This window comes from Rissa tridactyla, chromosome 7 (genome assembly GCF_028500815.1).
Source record: "Rissa tridactyla isolate bRisTri1 chromosome 7, bRisTri1.patW.cur.20221130, whole genome shotgun sequence".
Lineage (NCBI taxonomy): Eukaryota > Metazoa > Chordata > Aves > Charadriiformes > Laridae > Rissa > Rissa tridactyla.
This window is the reverse complement of record NC_071472.1, coordinates 44,463,360-44,481,877: the sequence shown is the minus strand read 5'-3', so window position 1 is coordinate 44,481,877 and position 18,518 is coordinate 44,463,360. Positions and strand designations below refer to the sequence as shown.

Here is an 18,518-nt window from a genome sequence, read left to right as displayed (position 1 = left end):
CTGGAGCTCCTGCGTGAGCACAGGCAGCGGCAGGGGCAGAGCAAACTGGCCAAGCAGTGGAAGGAAAGGATGACAGTCAGAGGAAAGATCACCAAACTTGTGGAAAACCAAATGCAAAAGCACCTGGCTTCTGGATTAGGTTTCAGCAAGCAGCGAAGTGTTCATAAATGGCGCTTTTTGATATCTTCACCTGCAGGCATTGAAGCCATTGAAACCAAAAAGGAGGAAGAGGTTTCTGCATCAATGAGGTGGAAACCCAAGGCCCCTTTCTCCTGGGGAACGTGGAGATAAAGTTTATCAGCTCTTACAAGAATTTCTTTCTTGTCCATACTCAAATGATATTTGAGATCAATCTTGCCAACACATTAATATTTGCTTTACACAAACTTAATCCTTTTTTATAATGCTAGAAATAGGCACCGAAAGTGACACATTCATCGCAGTAAAATTTTATCTGTGTGCACAGGTACACGGCAGCATAAAATTTCGCGATTTCTTTACTCAGGATGTGCTTTGAGATTTCTTCTGGGAAAAGAAAACAGCGCTCACACCTTCACAGCTGTGAGACAAATATTTCCCATCTTGCAGATGCTCCAGAGGCCAATAAGGAAAAGAAAGAAGTCAAGGAGGGGAAGGTAGAAATATCTGCTTAGAAACAAATGTCCATAAAACCAGTGGAGAACAGCTTGCTAGTAGCATGCAGCAGCTGTTCGATAGGTGCACACCGACACAAAGGGGTCCCAGTGTTGGGAGCTGGAGCTGCCCGTCTCCTGCTCGCTGCTCAGGCCGCCCCTGCCCTGTGCCTGCGCCCTGGGGGGGCAGAGGAGGCTGCTGGGGGCTGCTTTGTGTTGACTCCGGGGCAGCTCCACGCTGCCGTGGAGCCGCTCAGCCATGTCTGGGTGGGCTGCGCTGCCAGGAGGTGCAGGGGAGGTCTGTGAGCGCAGGTCCACCCCAGCAGTGGTCAACAGCTGTGGGTCCACGGTGTCTGTTCGGAGCTCTGAAAGAGCATCCTCTGCTCGGCGATACCCCGCCTCGCGCGTCAGGCACCCCCGACTTCTCAGGCAGGAATCCTCTGAGCTTAGCATGTCTTTGCGGCCACCTTGGGGGCCTCAGCTGTGGCGTTTATATGGACCTGTCATGAAACAGAAGTGCTGGGAATGTGACAACATCCCATCCCTCCCTGGGGAATGGTCCGAGCGTCACATCTCTGCAGAAATGAGTTATGAGGGAAAATGTTTTTGAAACATCCTGTAGCAGGCATGGTATGTGGGGACAAAAATCACCAACTTTCTTGATTTGCTTGTTAACTCTTTTGGAAATCCTGTTTATCTCCATTTGCTCTGCTCCAATGTCTGAGCTGCAAGTTAGTGCCCAAGAGTAACTCTGGAAGAGTCTTGGGGTAACCTGGACTTCTCTGTGCAAAAATACAACTCGTGTTTCACCTCCACGTTCTTTTCAGCCTTGCTGGGGAAAGCCCCTCCTGTCCCGAAACTCTTGCTCTCTCAGTAGGTGACATTTTGCAGCTGCTGAAATTATTCAGTCATTTTTCAAATGTGAGACTTTGGAAAATGTTTTTCTTTTTGCAGTATTTTTTTGCAACCATAGCTCAAAGCTGGCTTGGGCAAAAACTGGCATTTGTCACCATAGGTTGTGCTGTGGATAGCAGGGGCCTCGCACGGTGGTGGCTGGTGGCACGTGGCTGCCTTGTGCAGCAGACATGCTGCGGACCCCACAGTTTCTGTGCTCTCAGTTGCAAGAGGCAGGAGATTTTCTCAGCACCAGATGCTCCCTGAGACTTAGACAGAAATAGTCTCGTGTTTCAACTGGTCCGGTCTCTTTAGCTCCATTCCTGACATGAGCCCCGGACATGACAAGCTGGACAGTTGCCACCATTGCTTGGTTCTGCTTCGTGCCCCCAACTGCTATTGAGCCATGCAGCGCATTTGCTCCAGAAGAAAGCAGGGACATCCCTGGGCTCTTCCACGGTGCTGGTTTGCTTCATCCAGCTCCTGTCCACGTCGGCAGGGATTCAGCAGGAGGGACACTGGGCCCTCTTCAGCTGTGCAAAGAGCGGGGCTGCATCTCCAGGGTCGTGCCCTGACAGGAGGGAGCTTAGCAAACGTCTCCAAACACCCGTTGGTGGCATATCAAGAAAACGTCCTGCTTGACACATGGGAAGTGTCCGGATGCCTTTGTTGCTCCTGGGCTGTATTTGCTCAGGTCCTGATAAGGGCTCTTATCAGACCTTATCAAGGTCTCTGCAAACAGGGTCTACCCAAATGTCCATTGAGGTTACAGTCCTATTACCAGCAGCTCATTAACACACCCCGACACAAGAACGGGACGGGACCAGCAGCAGCGGTGTCAGCTGCACTCCTCCCCTGGCACAGTGCGGCTATAAATCTTGTGACTCAAAGTGTATCTGCAGTAACTTTCTGAACTTCCAAGTGTCCTGTTGGAGTCAGCATGGGTGAGTGTGAGCGTGGGGAGCAGGGCAGGGTGGGTTCCCTGGGCTGTGGACCCTCAGAAGCAGCGCTGGTGGAGGGGGGTGTTGAGAGCCTTTCCCCTGGCAGAGCCATACGTTTGCTCCTGTGGACGGAGGACTTCCACAGAGGCAGGAGATGACACAGGGCACAAAGCAGGGACAGACTCAAGGTCCATGCTGCTTCTCCCAGGGCAAGGGAGGAGGTTTGAGAGGGATGGAGCCCCCAACACAAGAAGGACATGTATCTGTTGGAGCAGGGCCAGAGCAGGCTACGAGGATGCTCAGAGGAGCCCCTCTGCTGTGAGGACAGGCTGAGAGAGTTGTGGGGGTTCAGCCTGGAGAAGAGAAGGCTACGGGGAGACTTCAGAGCCCCTTCCAGTCCCCAAAGGGGCTCCAGGAAAGCTGGGGAGGGACTCTGGATCAGGGAGGGGAGCCATGGGACGAGGGGGAATGGTTTTAAACTGGAAGGGGGGAGATTTAGATGAGATGTGAGGAAGAAATTCTTGTCTGTGAGGGTGGTGAGCCCCTGGCCCAGGTTTCCCAGAGAAGCTGTGGCTGCCCCATCCCTGGAGAGGTTCAAGGCCAGGTTGGACGGGGCTTGGAGCAACCTGGGCTGGTGGGAGGTGTCCCTGCCCAGGGCAGGGGGTGGCACTGGATGACCTTTAAGGTCCCTTCCAACTCAAGTTGGAAATGCAGGTCCCTGGGTCTGCCCTCAGCGCAGCTCTCTGGGTAACATTAGGGCAGAGGAGAGCTCTGGAGGGGTCAGGTGGAGGGGGAGAGGGAACCTGTGTGCTGCCCTGTCCCAGAGAGCGGGGAGCAGAGGACGGTCAGACCAGCGCTGAGTCCTACTCGATGGGTGCAGACCTGCTGGCTGTCCTGCAGACCCAGTCACTGCACTGCTCCGGCTGGAGGGACAGGGGATCTCTGCACCTCGCATCGCTGTGAACGCAGTGGGGAGAGCTTCAGTGAGGCTCAGGGTCCAGGCAAAGCGAGGGGAGGTCTCTGCAAACAGGGTCTACCCAGGGCTGTGCTCAGGAGGAGGAGAGCAAAAACCTACCGAGGGAAGGTCAGAGTGTCCTTTCCCCATGCAAACGGGTCAGTGGGGGCAGAGAAGATGTTGAACACAGGAAAACATTGGAGCTACTCATCTCCTTGTAGTACCCCTTTATCCCAGCAGAGCAGGGACGGTTCAGAGGAAAGGATGGGTTCATGTCTAGCAGATTGTCACTGCACTTTGATTCTAGCCCAGCAGAGGCATAAATCTCAGTGTAAATGTGTTAAAAATGTAAGATTGAATTTAGTGGTATATCAAAAGTGTAGGTTTCCAATTGCTACCAAAGGTAGCACATTGTGGGGTGTTCAAAATAGAGGAACCATTGGAAAAATCATCCCTTTCCAGAAGTTTTACAATCCAACACTGCTGTAACCCCCAGAGGTGCAGCAGTGATGCCATCTTTAAACGAATGCTCAGATTTTAATCTTGGGATAACTATTATTATAATTAAGTTGAATAACATTATTGTTTTTAATTGATTACAGCATGTTTTTTTTTTCCTTTGGATTTTCCAGAATATAGTGGAAAGTCTGAAAAAATACCATCTAGCTGTTTAGTGAGATGGAGGGGCAGAAAATATTCTGCAAGGTTTCTGTTGAAGTTTGTACTTAAAGATAAACACTTTGGTCAAGTTTCTTGTGATTGCTTGATTTTGCTCCCCAAATTTCCTGGGCACCTTGGGTTCTGGTACGAATCTTGGGGACAAGAAGGAGTCCAGCTACAAGGTTCATGTCAGAAAGGTGACCCCGTGCCATCCTCACAGTTTTGGGGTGACTTGCAGCTGTTTCACCTTACTGCCGCTCCTTCCCTGTTGCATGTTTTGCCCTGACAGTGGGATGCTCTGTTTGACTCTCATCTTGTCCCTTCCTCCTCCAGCTGCCTGGTGTGCTCCCCTCCTGCTCCTTGCCTGTGTGTTGGCCCTGCCTGCCCCACATCTCACCAGGACCGTCCAAAGAGAGTCTCCCTTCAATCAACCGGTCTTGAATAACACCAAGTCTGCTCGGAACATGTTAGTGAACGGTGGGTACATGGAAGGTCTCCATCTCTGCCAGCAGGACACGGCTAGGACCACCCCAGAGCGGGCTGTCAGGGAGGGCATCTTCCAAACCCCTTCCAACCCAAGGGTCAGCAGAGCCCCAGCATCCCTCAAGAGAGATACATGCCCCAACATGAGTCAAACCCCCTTCCTCAAATATCTGGTGGGTGCAGGCGTGGGACCTTGCAGTCACGGGCCTTTCTGCTCATGTGTAGGTGTGGAGAAGTCCAGGGGGTTTGCTCTGATCCTCTCCCAATGCCAAGGCCGTCCCTCCCCACACATCCCCTGCCCCGCAGGAGGACGGTAGGGACAGTCAGTGGGAAAGATGCAGAAGAAGAGAAGGGTTCTCCTGCCACCAGCATCCCCAGCTGTTTTTCTTGTCCCATGGCTAAGAACTAGAGAAGTGGTCTTCTCCCGTACAATACCCTTGTCTGAGGGTACTTCACCAGACAGCACTGTTCCCTGTCTCACCCTCTGCCTTGCTCCTGGGGTACTCACAGTCCCAGGACAGTGCAACACAGTTCCTGCAGTGGTGGGAGAGGACGGCTGACGTCCACTTGGCTGAGGGGACACATGGCAAACTGATGCCCAGTCTCTGGGGCAACAAAACCCCCAAAATAGTTGGAAATGGAGAGTTCAGAAGACAAAGGCTCCTTTCCCAGGCAGGAGCACAATCACAGGTGTAAAGGGCCTATATCTTACTTCATGGACTCCACTTCTTGAGCCAGAAAGTACCTCTTGATCTGGGCTCCAGCTGTCTTTGGTGTCGTCTCCCACCATTTCCAAATCTCCTCTCTACTATTCTTTTCCATGTTCCAGGTAAGGTCCAGCTGGTGAATGGCTCCAATCAGTGCTCTGGACGGGTGGAGGTTTGGTACCGCAATGAGTGGGGAACGGTGTGTGATGACAGCTGGGACATGAGAGATGCCTCTGTGGTGTGTAGGCAGCTTGGCTGCGGAGATGCAGTATCAGCACCAGGCAATGCTTATTTTGGAAGAGGATCTGGGACTATCTGGCTGGACGACGTTAACTGCAATGGGGAGGAAAAGCTCCTCACTCAGTGCTCATTGCGGCCTTGGGGAAACCACAACTGCGGGCACAACGAGGACGCAGGCGTTGTGTGCTCAGGTGAGGATGGCATTTGCATGATCTGTGCTCCTCAGGCAATCCAGGTCTCATTAACGTCTTGGACTTGTCTTGCAGAACCAGCCACAGGAGGACTCTGGAAAGCGCTCCAGTCTTGTTGCACAGGTTCTTATTAAATCACCCTCTCTCCTGCACCAGGTTGGCCCAGGGACTGCAGCGAGATTCCCACTGGCAGCCCCAGTGGCGTCTATGTCATCCAGCCCACCGGCCTGCACCCCATCGTGGTGTACTGCGAAATGAATGTGGCGGGCGGGGGCTGGACAGTCATCCAGAGGAACCGTCACAGCACGGAGATCACCTGGGCCGAATCCTGGAGCACCTACAAGTACGGCTTTGGGAACGTGCGCACCGAGTACTGGCTGGGCGCCGAGTACATCCATCAGATCTCCAGGCAGAAGGTCTACCAGGTCAGGTTTGTCATCTGGGATGCCACAAACACCATGAAGTTTGCAAACTACAGCCTCTTCAGTGTGGAAGATGAGTCCCGCGGCTACCGGCTGAGGCTGGGAGCCTACTCAGGGACAGCGGAGGATGCCATAGCCTCGAAGACTCCCTATGCCAACCATGACAATATGAAGTTCTCCACAAAAGATCGGGATCAGGACATTCATACCGGGAACTGTGCCTCCAGCTACGGGGGCGGGTGGTGGTACTCGGCGTGTTATTCTGTACGGCTGAATGTGAACGGAGCCATAACGTGGGGCAGCCTGTGCAACGGGAACTGCAAAGCTTCTGCCATCCTCATCAAACCATCTCCCTACTGCTAGGGCTTCATTGCTGCCTGTCTGCCCCGGCATGTGGCCACACCAGTGTCCTGCTGGACCCCTTTGCTGGGGGGCACGGAGCAGGTGGCTGTGGGGACACCCAGGGCTTCCGAGAGATTCTTTTTTCCCCTCTTTTGCGGAGCTCCTCTGCTTCCCTTGCTGGGTTCTTCCCCTTTGAGCTGTTTTTATTTTAATTGCATTATAATCAGACTAATACATTGCAAATCCTGTACTTCCGAAACGTACCTGCTCTGGAGAATAAAATGTGCTTTAGAAACATAATGCCTGGATGAGTGTCATGGGAAAACATTCTTATTCTCAGTTGTATAAAGAGTCAGTCCCTTTCTCTTCAAGGTTTCTGTCACCCCCTCATTAGCTGGGGTGGTGGAAGGATAGGATTCCTTATTTCCTCGTAAGTCTGAATTAACCCCACTAGCTGGAGATGTGGCCTTGACACCTACAACTGCAGAAGTGTTTTCACCCACACTGGCTCTCAGTTCAGTGGTTGGTAAAACCTCTGGTAAAATCCTGTGTCTAAAACAACACCTACAACACACAAATACCTTCTCCGTATCTCCATCATGTTCGTACAGGCCAATAGGAAGCAAGCAGCCACGCTAGGGCAGTGCCAGGTTTCTTAAAAAAAAATAAATCTGTGGGGTTGCAGGGGAAAATATCAATGCACTGGGCATCCCCCAGTGCTCCCGTAGTGCCCAGTGCTCCCAGTACCTGTCCCGACAGAGTCCCACTACAGGTGCTCACACCGTTGCCGTGGGCGGTTGTGCGAACAGAGTCCAGCTCACTGCGGGAGAGATGCCATCCCGAGCCCCGGGTTCTCCCTGGCCAGCCATGTCCTGGCCACCTGACATCACCCGCTCCAGTGTGGGAAAGCACTGGCCATGATGCAATGCTCTCCTGCCCCCACGAGCCCCGCGGCCCCTGGCCCCAGCTGCAGGGGGAGGACTGTGGGTCTGCCCTGCTCACCCTGGGGCTCCCCAACCCCTGGGACCTCAAAGCATCACCCCTCCAGCACCCAGCACTGGGCTGACAAGGGACCCCGGGGACTGGGGACAGGGCTCTGAGCAACCTGATCTGGTTGAAGATGTCCCTGCATGTTGCAGGGGGGATGGACTAGGTGGCCTTTAAAGGTCACTTCCAACCCAAAGCATTCTATGATTCGATGACCACACCAGGAATGGATCCCCCATGGCATGAAGCCCCCTCCTGGTGACCTGACGCCCCTCAGGGGCACCCTGACCCTCCAGCCCTTGCTGCAGGATGGAGATGGGGCTCCAGCTCTCCCAGCCATGGCATGGAGCAGAGCAAGGAAAGGGTGAATCTCAGATGGGGGATGCAGCAAATGGGACCCACCCTGCGCCATGAACATGGTGTCCCCCAGCATCCTTCACCGCCCCGGGACCTCGACTCTTCGTGTGTATGTGTGTGTGCAGTGTCATGGCGGCAGGTAGACACAAGGCAGCAAAGTCTGGCTCCGGGGTTTATTGCAGCTGATTTCTCCCACCATGGGTAGCAGAGCTGTGGGGCATGTGGGGCCCGGGGAGGGAGCAGGGCCCGAGCAAAGCAGGAATAGACGGATTGCACAGGGAAGGGAACTTGCACCGTTTCCCCCTCCCCAGGACAGGATGGGCGCACCCACCCCAAACCAGTGCCTGCGTCCCAGTGCTGGCCAGCACCGTGGCACTGGGCGAAGCTGCCCGCATGCCCAGGGCTCCGGGCGATTGCTCCTGAGCCCTGGAGCCGCTGTCTTTCAGCTGGTGGTGGTGCAGGAGCTGCAGGCAGCGCAGGACGTGCACTGGGGCTGGCGCAGGGCTGTTGGCAGGCATGGGAAGGGGGCACTGAGCTGGGGATGGGGCACTCCCGCAGGCTCCCAGGGGGGCTGGGCACTGCAGCATGGTCAGCACACATCTGTGGGTTTGACCAGGATGAGGGAGGATGCACAGTTGCTGCTTGGGCAGGTTCCTGGCCAGAAGATGTACCTCTTGCCATTGAGCAGGACGTTCTGGCACTTGTCGTACCACCAGCCCCCGTAGCTGTTGGCGCAGTTCCCGCTGTACTGGTCCTGGTCCCTGTCGGTTGTGCTGAACTTCATGTTGTCGTGTATGCCCCCCTTCTTAGGGTAATAGCTGGTCAGGTAGTCATCCCCATCACCAGAAAACCGGCCCAGCCTCAGTGGGTACCCACTAGCCTCACTCTCCACCCTGAAGATGTCGTACTCGGCGTAATGGGTGATGTTGGCTTTATTCCACATGATGAAGCGGACCTTGTAGGTGCCCTGCTGCGTCAGCAGGTGCAGGTACTCGGTGCCCAGCCAGTGATCGCCCCGCATGTTCCCGAAGCTGTACTTGTAGGTGGTCCAGGACTCCTTCCATGTGATTTCGGTGGTGTAGGTGTTTCTCTGGACAACAGTCCAGCCCTTGCCTTCGGTGTCCATGTCACACCACACCACCCGTGGGGGCAACCGTGCTGGCTGGATGACGTACACCCCGCTGGGGCTGCTGGGAGCCCTGCGGCAGCAGATCAAGCAAGACATGAGGGACCCGTACTGGAGGATTGGCTGGCAGGTTATCGGCAGCTGTACTGATCCTGCTGATGCTGGATCCCAGTGGAACATACTGGGAACACCTCTCATTGGCTGGTGATGAGAGGGAAGAATTGCCCTTCTTTGCAGTTAGGTTTGAAAGCAGAGACCTGCTGTGTCTGTGGCTGCAGGCATGAGGACACTTACACCCAGCACCTTGGAGCCTGGCCATGGGCAGCAATGGGTAGCTCGGCTGCACCCAAACTTGGCAGCTCAGCGGCTGTCCCCCTGGCACCCATATTCATAGAATTGTAGAATCGTAGAATAGTTTGGCTTGTAAGGGACCTTTAAAGGTCATCTCGTCCAACCGCCCTGCAATGAGCAGGGACATCTTCAACTAGATCAGGTTGCTCAGAGCCCTGTCCAACCTACTCACCTCTCTGGTAGCCGGCCACACGCGCTGGGCTCACGCAGAGGAGAAGCGTCGCCACCACAGCAGGCAGGAGGACAAGGCCCCTGTGGAGCTGACGTGTCCCAGCCTGGTGCCCTGGGGAGGAAAGGGCCCAGCACCGTCAGGATCCCCAGGCAGCCCCCCGGCCCCCCGGGAACTCGGACGAAGGGAGGCAGAGCCACGGGGCACAGGCAGGACCAGGGGGCTCCTGGGGAGGTGGGAACCGCAGCTTCGGTGCAGGCTCTGCCCCTGCAGGGGTGAAGCAAGGTGAGAAATGGCCTTGTCACCCTCCTGATCAGCCCCTTCCAGGCACCAGACAGAAACCTGCAGTCACATTTTCTTATGTTTCTCCTAAATGTGGTTTGTTTTGGTTTTTTTTCCTACAGGTCTAGAGGTAAAAGGATATTTTTATGGGAAAGAAGTAAATCTGTGTTAAGTGCATTCAGAGCACAGTTCAAAGCCCTGCAGCTGAGTTTGGTGTATAAAACCTGGTGCTCCAGGTGCAGAGCATGCAGTTCACAGGGACGCAGGAAACAACCCAGCAGCAGCAACAGAGAACTAAAAAGAAACGGCTGGGTGGAAAGAAGAGCAGTGGGACGGACGCTGGACATTCTCATCAGCTCCCGCCACTGCGGTCCCCCACGTCTGGCACTTAGCTTGGTTGTCTACTTGCACCCCCCAGAGCCCCAAGCGCTGCAGAAAAGGAGCTGTGAGGAAGAGGAGAAATCACCCATCCTTGTGGTGCGGCTGAGCGGATGCTGGGAGCCTGAGCAGTCAGTCCCACTGCTCTCAGCTCCATGCTGGCCTCTGTCCCTTTATACCCGGGTCTCTCTGTACGCACCTCCTCTGCATGAGGGTCTCGGCTCCCCTGTTTGCATGGACACAGTTAATCATTGTGTGCCCATCTGGTGCCTTCTCTTTGCTCACGATTACACAGAGAGGCCCTAAGGTGTTTTTTTCTGAAAAAAATAAAAATAAAGTACTCCAAACCTCACAGCTGTGGGGCACTTATCAACTGTGATATACTGGACCTGCCCAGGAGTTAAATGTTTCTGGAGATCTACCAACTGCTGCAGGGCAATAAAAGAGCTGAAGGAGAGGAGGAAGGCAAACAGAAGAGAAGGAGTGTGAACACCAAGGGCACGGGGAAGACTTGTATCATCCAGAGATCAAAGAGGGTAAAACCTCTGGGCAGTGGTTTGTCAACAGTTATCAGCTCGCAGCATGTCACAACACTTCAGTGATGGCTGGAGGCCTGTCTTGGCCTCCTTCCCTGCAGAGAGCTGCTGAGAAGTCAGCCCCAGAGCTGGGCTGGGAACACCAATGCCTTTTTTGTCCTCGATCAGTAGAGGCTGAGGGCTGGAGGCAGCAGCCTTTTCTGGGGGCCGTCCCCGCTTCCAGCAGCTCTGAGCAAAAATGGGCTGGGGGGTGTCCACGCAGTACCCCTTCCCCTACATCTCCCTTCCTTGGCCCGTATGTCTTGGTGAGAAGAAACAAGCTCAGGAAAGCTCTGCTGACCTCCTGCTCTTCCCCACAGCATGCAGGGTGGGCATCGCCCCGGCATGGTCCAGGCTGCGTGCTGACTGGGAGAGCATCTCGCATACACCCAGGACCAGATCATCAAGCAGCAGCTACAACTGTTGGGACCACATCTGTCTGGGGAGGTTTACCTTGTCTCACGCACTTCTGCAGGGTGTTTCAGCAAACCCTCAGGACTGAGTTGGAGTCTCCTCCTTGTTCCCCTCTTCTTTTAATCCCTCTTCTCCTACAGTGCCTTGGGAGGCATCAGCAGCTCCTCACCTGTCACCTGCCGGCTGACTCTGCTGGACCCAATTGTGGCAGTCCTGTTGGGCAGCTTGTACTCCTGTGTGTCACTAGCCGTGGGTCTTCATCTGGCTGCAGTACACTCTGTCTTATAGAATCATAGAATTGTCCAGGTTGGAAGGGACCTTTCAGGTCATCAAGTCCAACCTTCAACCTATCTCTTGACAAAAACCATCACTAAACCATATCTCTAAGCACTATGTCTACTGGTTTTTTAAATCCCTCCAGGGATAGTGCCTCAACCCCTTCCCTGGGCAGCCTCTTCCAATGCTTAAAACCCTTTCAGTGTACAAATTTTTCCTGATAACCAGTCTAAATGTCCCCTGGCACAACTTGAGGCTGTTTCCTCTTGTCCCATCGCCTGTTCCTTGGGAGAAGAGACCGACCCCCCCCTGGCTACCCCCTCCTTTCAGGGAGCTGCAGAGAGCGAGAAGGTCTCCCCTCAGCCTCCTCTTCTCCAGGCTGAACACCCCCAGCTCCCTCAGCTGCTCCTCACAGGACCTGTGCTCCAGACCCCTCACCAGCTCCGTTGCCCTTCTCTGGACACACTCCAGCACCTCAATGTCTTTTTTGTGGTGAGGGGCCCAAAACTGGACACAGCCCTCGAGGTGGGGCCTCACCAGTGCCCAGTACAGGGGGACCATCACTGCCCCAGTCCTGCTGGCCACACTGTCCCTGATACGGGCCAGGATGCTGTTGGCCTTCTTGCCCCCCTGGGCACACTGCTGGCTCGTATTCAGTTGCTGTCGACCAACACCCCCAGGTCCTTTTCCCCCGGGCAGCTCTCCAGCCACTCTGCCCCCGGCCCAGAGCGTCCATGGGGTTGGGGTGACCCAAGGGCAGGACCTGGCACTTGGCCTTGGTGAACCTAAAGGTGATGCTTCCATTGGCAGCAGGCCCTGCCAGGGGACCGAGGGCAGGGAAGGAGCGAGGGGGCAGATGCCTGTCCCCATCTGCGCGGGAGGCTCAGTCCCCTCCTCTGCCTCTTCTCCCTCGCTCCATAACTCAGCTCTGCTTGCCACCTCTGCAGACAGGGCCACAAAAATGATCAGAGGGATGGAGCACCTCTGCTGTGAGGACAGGCTGAGAGGCGTTGTTCAGCCTGGGGAAGAGAAGGCGCCGGGGAGACATTAGAGCCCCTTCCAGTACATAAAGGAGGCTTATAAAAGATGGGGAGGGACTTTTTAGCAGGGCGTGTTGCGGCCAAGGGGTAATGGCTTTAAGTTAAAAGAGGGGAGATTCAGACTAGATATAAGGAAGAAATGTTGGGTGCTGAGGGCAGTGAAACACAGGCCCGGGTTGCCCAGAGAGGCGGTCAATGCCCTGTCCCTGGAGGTGTTCAAGGCCAGGTTGGACGGGCCCTGAGTAACCTGATCTAGTTGAAGATGTCCGTGCTCATTGCAGCGGGGTTGGACTAGAGACCTTTAAAGGTCCCTTCCGACCCAAACCATTCTAGGACTGTATGATTCAATGCCTCGTCTGGGCTCACTGCTCCAAGGCTGCCCATGCCCTGTCCCCAAGGGCCAGCAGCGCAAGGAGAGCTTGCCATGGGACCCCTGCTGCAGGGACCTTTTTACGGCTGAGCGAGTGCAGGAGGCACGGAAGGGCAGCAGCAGGCAGGGCCACCCCAGTGCTCACCGGGGTCACACGCAGTGACAGACTGGGATGTCAGCCATGGCTTGGCACCCCAGCTTTGGAGCTGACAGGTGGTGCCCCGGTTGGTGTGGGGAGCCAGCTCTGCTCCTGCATGGCAGGAAGACAGAGGGCACGGGGGGGGCTGCCTCAAAGGCCTGGGAAGACCCTTTTAATCTTTTCGAAATTTAACTGGCAGAAATGTATCAAAGACAAATGCTACAGCCCCAGGTTATCTATCAAGGGATGTTGGGAAGCTCTTGCAAAAGAAAAGGTGCTTCTTTAAAAGGAAACTGCTGAGGAATTGTCTTGGATGGGGTCTAAGATACTCATTGCTGTCCAACAGCATGACGGATCCTACTGCAATGTGGAGTTGGCAGGAATCCTTTTTTTCTGTGAATACATGTGTAATTCTGGAGCTGGTAATTTTACAAGGGGCTGGTGTATGGCAGGGGAAGACACGTCCCTTGGTGAAAAAATGTCCTCGCTGTACTGAAAGGAGAGTCATTTGGTCTTGGAGTACAGAGCAGGGGCCCGGGCAGGGCACAGCGAGGCGCTGGCACAGTGGCAGGGTGTGCTGGCACTGGGACCTTTACCACCACCTGCTGGTCTCCTGGAGGACAGCAGAGTTGGCAATGCGACCTGGGGATGGAGGCAGCGTGGGGCCAAGCAGCCAGCACCAGCCTTGCAGCAGTAGAGCCCGTGCGGGTCCCCAACAGTGCTACGGAGCATCCTGGGGCTGGCGCAGGGACACGCTCTGGTGGCTCAGCACCTGCTGGTGCCAACCCATCAGTAAATACCTCACTGCAGTCCTACATCAGTGTCACCACGCTATCAGCCAGCATTGCTGGGCTGCCCTTCTCAGCACTCTCCTCCCATTCCTGTGCCATTTGCACGCCTGGCTTCAGACTGGACTCAATGTCCATTAAGCATTTATTCCACTTCACCCGCAGCCACCCTGTTAATTGAGTCTGCAACCAGCTCTGTGATGAGGGCCACTCCCCAGGTTGCCCAGAGCTGTGAAGTAAGAGCTAAACCCTCCAGCAGACCCTTGGCTTCAGCACCAGCGCTGGACCCCCGGGGAGGGCTGCGGGACCTGCCCCACAGCAGCACTGGGGCAGCGGCACCTCCACACACGTGGCTGCCCCATGGGACCGGTTCACTGCTGGAGGGCCGACACCAAGCAAGGGGTTGCGTTGCTGGGGCGGGGGTCAGGGCTGGATGAGGCCCCTTTGCTGCCCTGGTGTGTGTGAGAAGCAGGGCGCAGTGTCAGAGCACGGCTCCCTCTAGGGTGAGGCACCATGCTAGGAAGGCAGACACTGACGGGAAATCCCCGGCGCGGTCTAGATCACAGGATGTCCCCACAGGGTTTGGCGTCAAATTCTGTAAGTAATAACAACCTTAAGAAAAATCCTTATCAGGAGCATTTGTCACTTTGGTGGAGTTTTGTGTGAACATCAGGTGCTGTTTGCTGAGGTTCAGTTGGTATCTCTTATCACAGAAGTGCAACAGCTGCTGCATGAGCAGAGGCGCTTATGGATGGAGGTAAATAAACCATAAATTTCCATCCCTGATGACAACCGGAGGATGTGTGTTGTGGTTTGGGTCAGCCAGCCCCGCCTCACCTGCCGAACTCTATATAACGGTGGGGTTGGCCGCCCTGCTGCCAGGCCAAACCCGCTCGGCTTCCCGCTCCGTAGGTCCCCGCAGACACGGCATGGGTGAGTGTGGGATGGGATGGGAGGGCACGGCATTGCTGCGCGTAGCCGGGCATCCCTGCCTCCTCTGCCTGCCTCTGGGCTTCTGCCGCCCGCACTGCATCTCTGCTTTTCCCACTGACCATTTCTGGCCTCGGGACGGTGGGACAACCCTATTCCTGCCGTACCCGCCCCAGTCTCTGTGACCCTCTTCGTGCTCTCTCCTCCATTCTGACCAGAGGCAAAAACGTCCTGCTCTGGATGGTGTTGTAAAGGCAACATTTATTTAACTTATATTTGTGCCAGAGCCCAAAGTACACAGGAAAAAAAAAAAAAAAGGAATGGAATGGAATGGAATGGAATGGAATGGAATGGAATGGAATGGAATGGAATGGAAGCTAATTAATGCATTAATCACCCATCATCCTCATAAGTCCTTCAGGGTACTGAAGCTGGGTGGGCAGGCCGTAGACACAAATCTATGGAGCTGGCCACAAACAAACTGCTGGGGAATGTCCTGATCTGGTATGGTCCAAAGGAGCCCCCAGCCTCGGCACGGTGCTCTGGCAGCTCTGGGACAACTGCAGGTGAAGCCACTGACTCTCGGGGTACCACCAGCATGGTGGCCGCAACAGTGCCTTTCTTTCCAAGACCTCAGGTCCCTGTGCCTTGTTTGTCTCTGCTACAGTAGCTCCTGACTATCTTCAGGTAGCAGCAGTACCTACAAATCAGCGTGCCATCCTGTATTACTAGGAGATGTTGTTCTCAAGACACACACACACTGATGCCGGCTTCACATCTCCATGCCAGGGCCCACAGCCCCTTGCCTTAGCCCACACCACAGCCAAAGAGGATGACCCTGCTTTTGGAAGCTGCAGATTTAAACCTGTAGGTTGTAATCAAGGTTTGAGTGAAATTGTTTCTCTCTGGGGATGTATGCCTTTGCAGGATGCTTGGTTTTGGAAACTTCTTTATACCTCTGCTGCTCAATAAAGAAAAAGCATAATTAATGTGGATTTGTCTACTCGGTACATTTGGTTTAACTTCTGCTGAATTTAGTTAGCCAAATCTCTTTCAGAGGGTTTGCATTTCCAGATTCATCGTGTGTCTTCTTTTTCCAGCTGGTCATCACTCCAATCTTCTGTTCTTTACCTCCGTGCTGGCCCTGCTAGCCTCTCTTCTTGCTGTGAGAATTGAAAACCTGGAAAGATTACAAGCAAGTTTAGATGACATCAATAATCTCCATTCAGGTAACCTCCGTCCCGGTATGTGTTTTCTCTCTTACAGCCCTAAACTCTGTTCATCCAAACCTCAGCACCCTCTCCTCTCTGCACGGAGAGGGAGATGTGGAAAATAATGTTGGGGAAGGGCAGTCACACTCAGAAATAAAAGGAGCCTGATCCAATCTTTCTCCACTTTCAGATCTTAACCAAACATCATAGGATTTGGTAGTTCAACCTTCTTTGTTATTGACAAGACCGTATGTGGCAGCTTTTTCTAGAGAGCTGCAGATATTCAAAGGAAGACCTTTTCTCTTTGATATCTGTGGTCTGTCTGTAGCCCTGAAACTTCAGAGAAATTTTGTATAAGTGGCCAGCCAAAAATGCTCTCTGAAGCTTGCACGTGGCTAAATGATGTAATAAACTCGTCACATCACCGACAGAGGTCATGCCACTGGAGGCTTTCAGGGAATGCTGTCTTACAAAGATGAGCGTTGTGATATCTCTTTAGAGAGACCATTGCTGTCTTACATGCTTTGAGCTCCTTTTCCTCTCTGACGGTTTCTGAAGCTCTTTATGAATTGAATGAACACAGGAATCCCTTCAGCCACCTCTGAGAAGCAATGCAGATTTATGGCACCATCACTCAACAGTTTGATCTTGGTCTGAAACCACGCACGGTCTGTTTTCTTCTGGATGCTTCTTCTCCAGCAGCGTCTCCTTGTACTCATCACTGCTACTCGGACACGCAGTCCACTCCACGCAACTCTGTAAAGCCATAACACCGAGTGGACCAAACAGGCAGACACTCAATGACTGTGGTGTTACACTTCCTAGTACCTTATCCCTTCAAAGCGTTTACAACCAAAAAATGCCATATAGGAAGAAAAAAGAGCCCAGTGGCATTGTTGAAGTGCCCTACAAACTTAGCACTGGGAATAACAGCCTGTGGAGGCTGGAGTTCCCTCTGTGCTGTGGCACGGGGGGCTCATCTCACTCTTTCTGTTTTTCCCCATGCAGATGAAGAAGGAGAGAACATGCAGCAGAACAGAGGCAGCGGCACTCAGCGGACGGCGCAGCGCAGTGAGTGCCCCACCACCCCGCAGGGAGAGGTGTAGGCAAGGGGGGGGTCCAACAGTGGTGGGTGGGCAGCAAACCTAGGGATAACCCAGCTCCTGTGGGCAAGACTCGATGTGCTCCTCCAAGGGCACTCAGACAACACTTGTTACTAGTGATAGCTTCATGCAGAACTAGGCCTGACAAGATCCCAAAGGACTTTGCAACCATTACTTACATGCCACAAGTCCTCTTCTCTGCTGTGGAGCTCTGCGCAGGGCAAGCAGAGGATGTGCATCCCGAGCAATGCTTGCTGTGGTTTCGCAGCTGGCCATGGGTTACAATGCCAAGGGAATGAGGTTTTTTCCTTCCAGACCCCAGGGATGCAGTGGATCCAGGTCTACAGGAACAGCTCACATGGCTCAGTTAAGTTTCTGCATAACCATGTAATAAAAGCCCTCACCAAGCCAAGCTTGAATCACTATGAGGGAGGAGAAACATCTGAACATTGGGAAAGGCTGAGGAAGCAAGAGACTGAGCCAGAAGGAGAAGCAAATTCTATGCTTATACCTTCAAAACATATGCATATTCTCTTAGTCACTGTATTTCCCTTATAGAGCTTTCTGCTTTTACATTTACGGTAGGAAGCACAGTGGTAGACTTTCTACTACCCTGGCAAAATCCCGCATCTGCCCATTTTCTAGAAATCCCTCTCTCAGGGCCAGACAAGCAGACAGGGGTGTTTCTGTGCCTGTTGGTCCTCCATGTTATCTCCTGCCCCAGATTGGCCCAAGGACTGCAGCGAGGTCTCTGCTGGCAGCCCCAGTGGCGTCTACGTCATCCAGCCCATCGGCCTGCAGCCCATCGTGGTGTACTGTGAAATGAATGTGGCGGGCGGGGGCTGGACAGTCATCCAGAGGAACCGTCACAGCACGGAGATCACCTGGGCTGAGTCCTGGAGCACCTACAAGTACGGCTTTGGGAACGTGCGCACCGAGTACTGGCTGGGCACCGAGTACATCCATCAGATCTCCAGGCAGAAGGTCTACCAGGTCAGGTTTGTCATCTGGGATGCCACAAACACCATGAAGTTTGCAGACTACAGCCTCTTCAGCCTGGAAGATGAGTCCCGCGGCTACCGGCTGAGGCTGGGAACATACTCGGGTTCAGCAGGGGACTCCATGACCACAAACAGTGCTTCCACCATCCACGACAACATGAAGTTCTCCACAAAAGATCGGGATCAGGACACTGCCAGTGGGAACTGTGCCTCCAGCTATGGGGGCGGGTGGTGGTACTCAGCGTGTTATTCTGTACGGCTGAACGTGAAGGGGGCCATAACATGGGGCAGCCTGTGCAACGGGAACTGCAAAGCTTCTGCCATCCTCATCAAACCATCTCCCTACTGCTAGTTGCATTTTCATTTCCTTCCTGGTCAACCTGAGTATAATTCCAGCTCTGTAAAGAGATTGAAAAAGGCAAAACATGTCATGGACAAACTTAGTGTCCTAGGGAGTCTTTGCTGAGGTTGGTCATAACCTAGCTAGCGAAGAAAATAAGGTATCTTCCACTTCTTCTCCCTCCTGTAGATTCCCTCTACTCCTCAACTGTGCC

The 18,518-nt window shown here is 53.9% G+C and overlaps 3 protein-coding genes across 4 annotated transcripts in view; 2 read left to right on the top strand and 1 right to left on the bottom strand.

Annotated features, from left to right (window-relative positions):
- The window catches only part of LOC128913027 (fibrinogen-like protein 1-like protein), a 28,321-nt gene extending 21,554 nt beyond the window's left edge, over positions 1–6,767 (top strand). For both annotated transcript variants that reach the window (XM_054209980.1, XM_054209981.1), the window contains 3 exons: positions 4,416–4,559; positions 5,395–5,703; positions 5,860–6,767. In XM_054209980.1, coding sequence (XP_054065955.1) covers positions 4,547–4,559; positions 5,395–5,703; positions 5,860–6,488 — 951 coding nt within the window. In that variant the 5' untranslated portion in view covers positions 4,416–4,546 and the 3' untranslated portion in view covers positions 6,489–6,767. The remainder of the gene's footprint in view (positions 1–4,415; positions 4,560–5,394; positions 5,704–5,859) is intronic.
- A 1,497-nt stretch (positions 6,768–8,264) lies between these two features.
- On the bottom strand, positions 8,265–10,369 carry LOC128912413 (fibrinogen-like protein 1-like protein). Its single transcript, XM_054208251.1, has 3 exons — positions 10,297–10,369; positions 9,461–9,571; positions 8,265–9,098 (listed from the first exon to the last, which is right to left on the bottom strand). Exons 1-3 carry the CDS (start codon positions 10,367–10,369, stop codon positions 8,401–8,403), a joined length of 882 nt encoding a protein of 293 aa, XP_054064226.1. The 3' UTR covers positions 8,265–8,400.
- A 4,279-nt stretch (positions 10,370–14,648) lies between these two features.
- On the top strand, positions 14,649–18,316 carry LOC128912412 (fibrinogen-like protein 1-like protein). The gene is made up of 4 exons (XM_054208250.1): positions 14,649–14,652; positions 15,750–15,893; positions 16,869–16,931; positions 17,688–18,316. Exons 1-4 carry the CDS (start codon positions 14,649–14,651, stop codon positions 18,314–18,316), a joined length of 840 nt encoding a protein of 279 aa, XP_054064225.1.
- Positions 18,317–18,518: the final 202 nt, after the last annotated feature.

What these genes read in the sequence shown, in the direction of transcription:
- LOC128912412 (XM_054208250.1), top strand. An exon ending in TTCAGGTAACCTCCGTCCCG is followed by an intron (nt 15,894 to 16,868) that starts GTATGTGTTTTC and finishes TTCCCCATGCAG; the next exon opens with ATGAAGAAGGAGAGAACATG. An exon ending in TCAGCGGACGGCGCAGCGCA is followed by an intron (nt 16,932 to 17,687) that starts GTGAGTGCCCCA and finishes CTCCTGCCCCAG; the next exon opens with ATTGGCCCAAGGACTGCAGC.
- LOC128912413 (XM_054208251.1), bottom strand. Translation starts at nt 10,369, where the DNA reads ATGATTAACTGTGTCCATGCAAACAGGGGAGCCGAGACCCTCATGCAG. An exon ending in GTGCGTACAGAGAGACCCGG is followed by an intron (nt 9,572 to 10,296) that starts GTATAAAGGGAC and finishes TTTCCTCCCCAG; the next exon opens with GGCACCAGGCTGGGACACGT. An exon ending in TGTGGCCGGCTACCAGAGAG is followed by an intron (nt 9,099 to 9,460) that starts GTGAGTAGGTTG and finishes ACTGGGATCCAG; the next exon opens with CATCAGCAGGATCAGTACAG.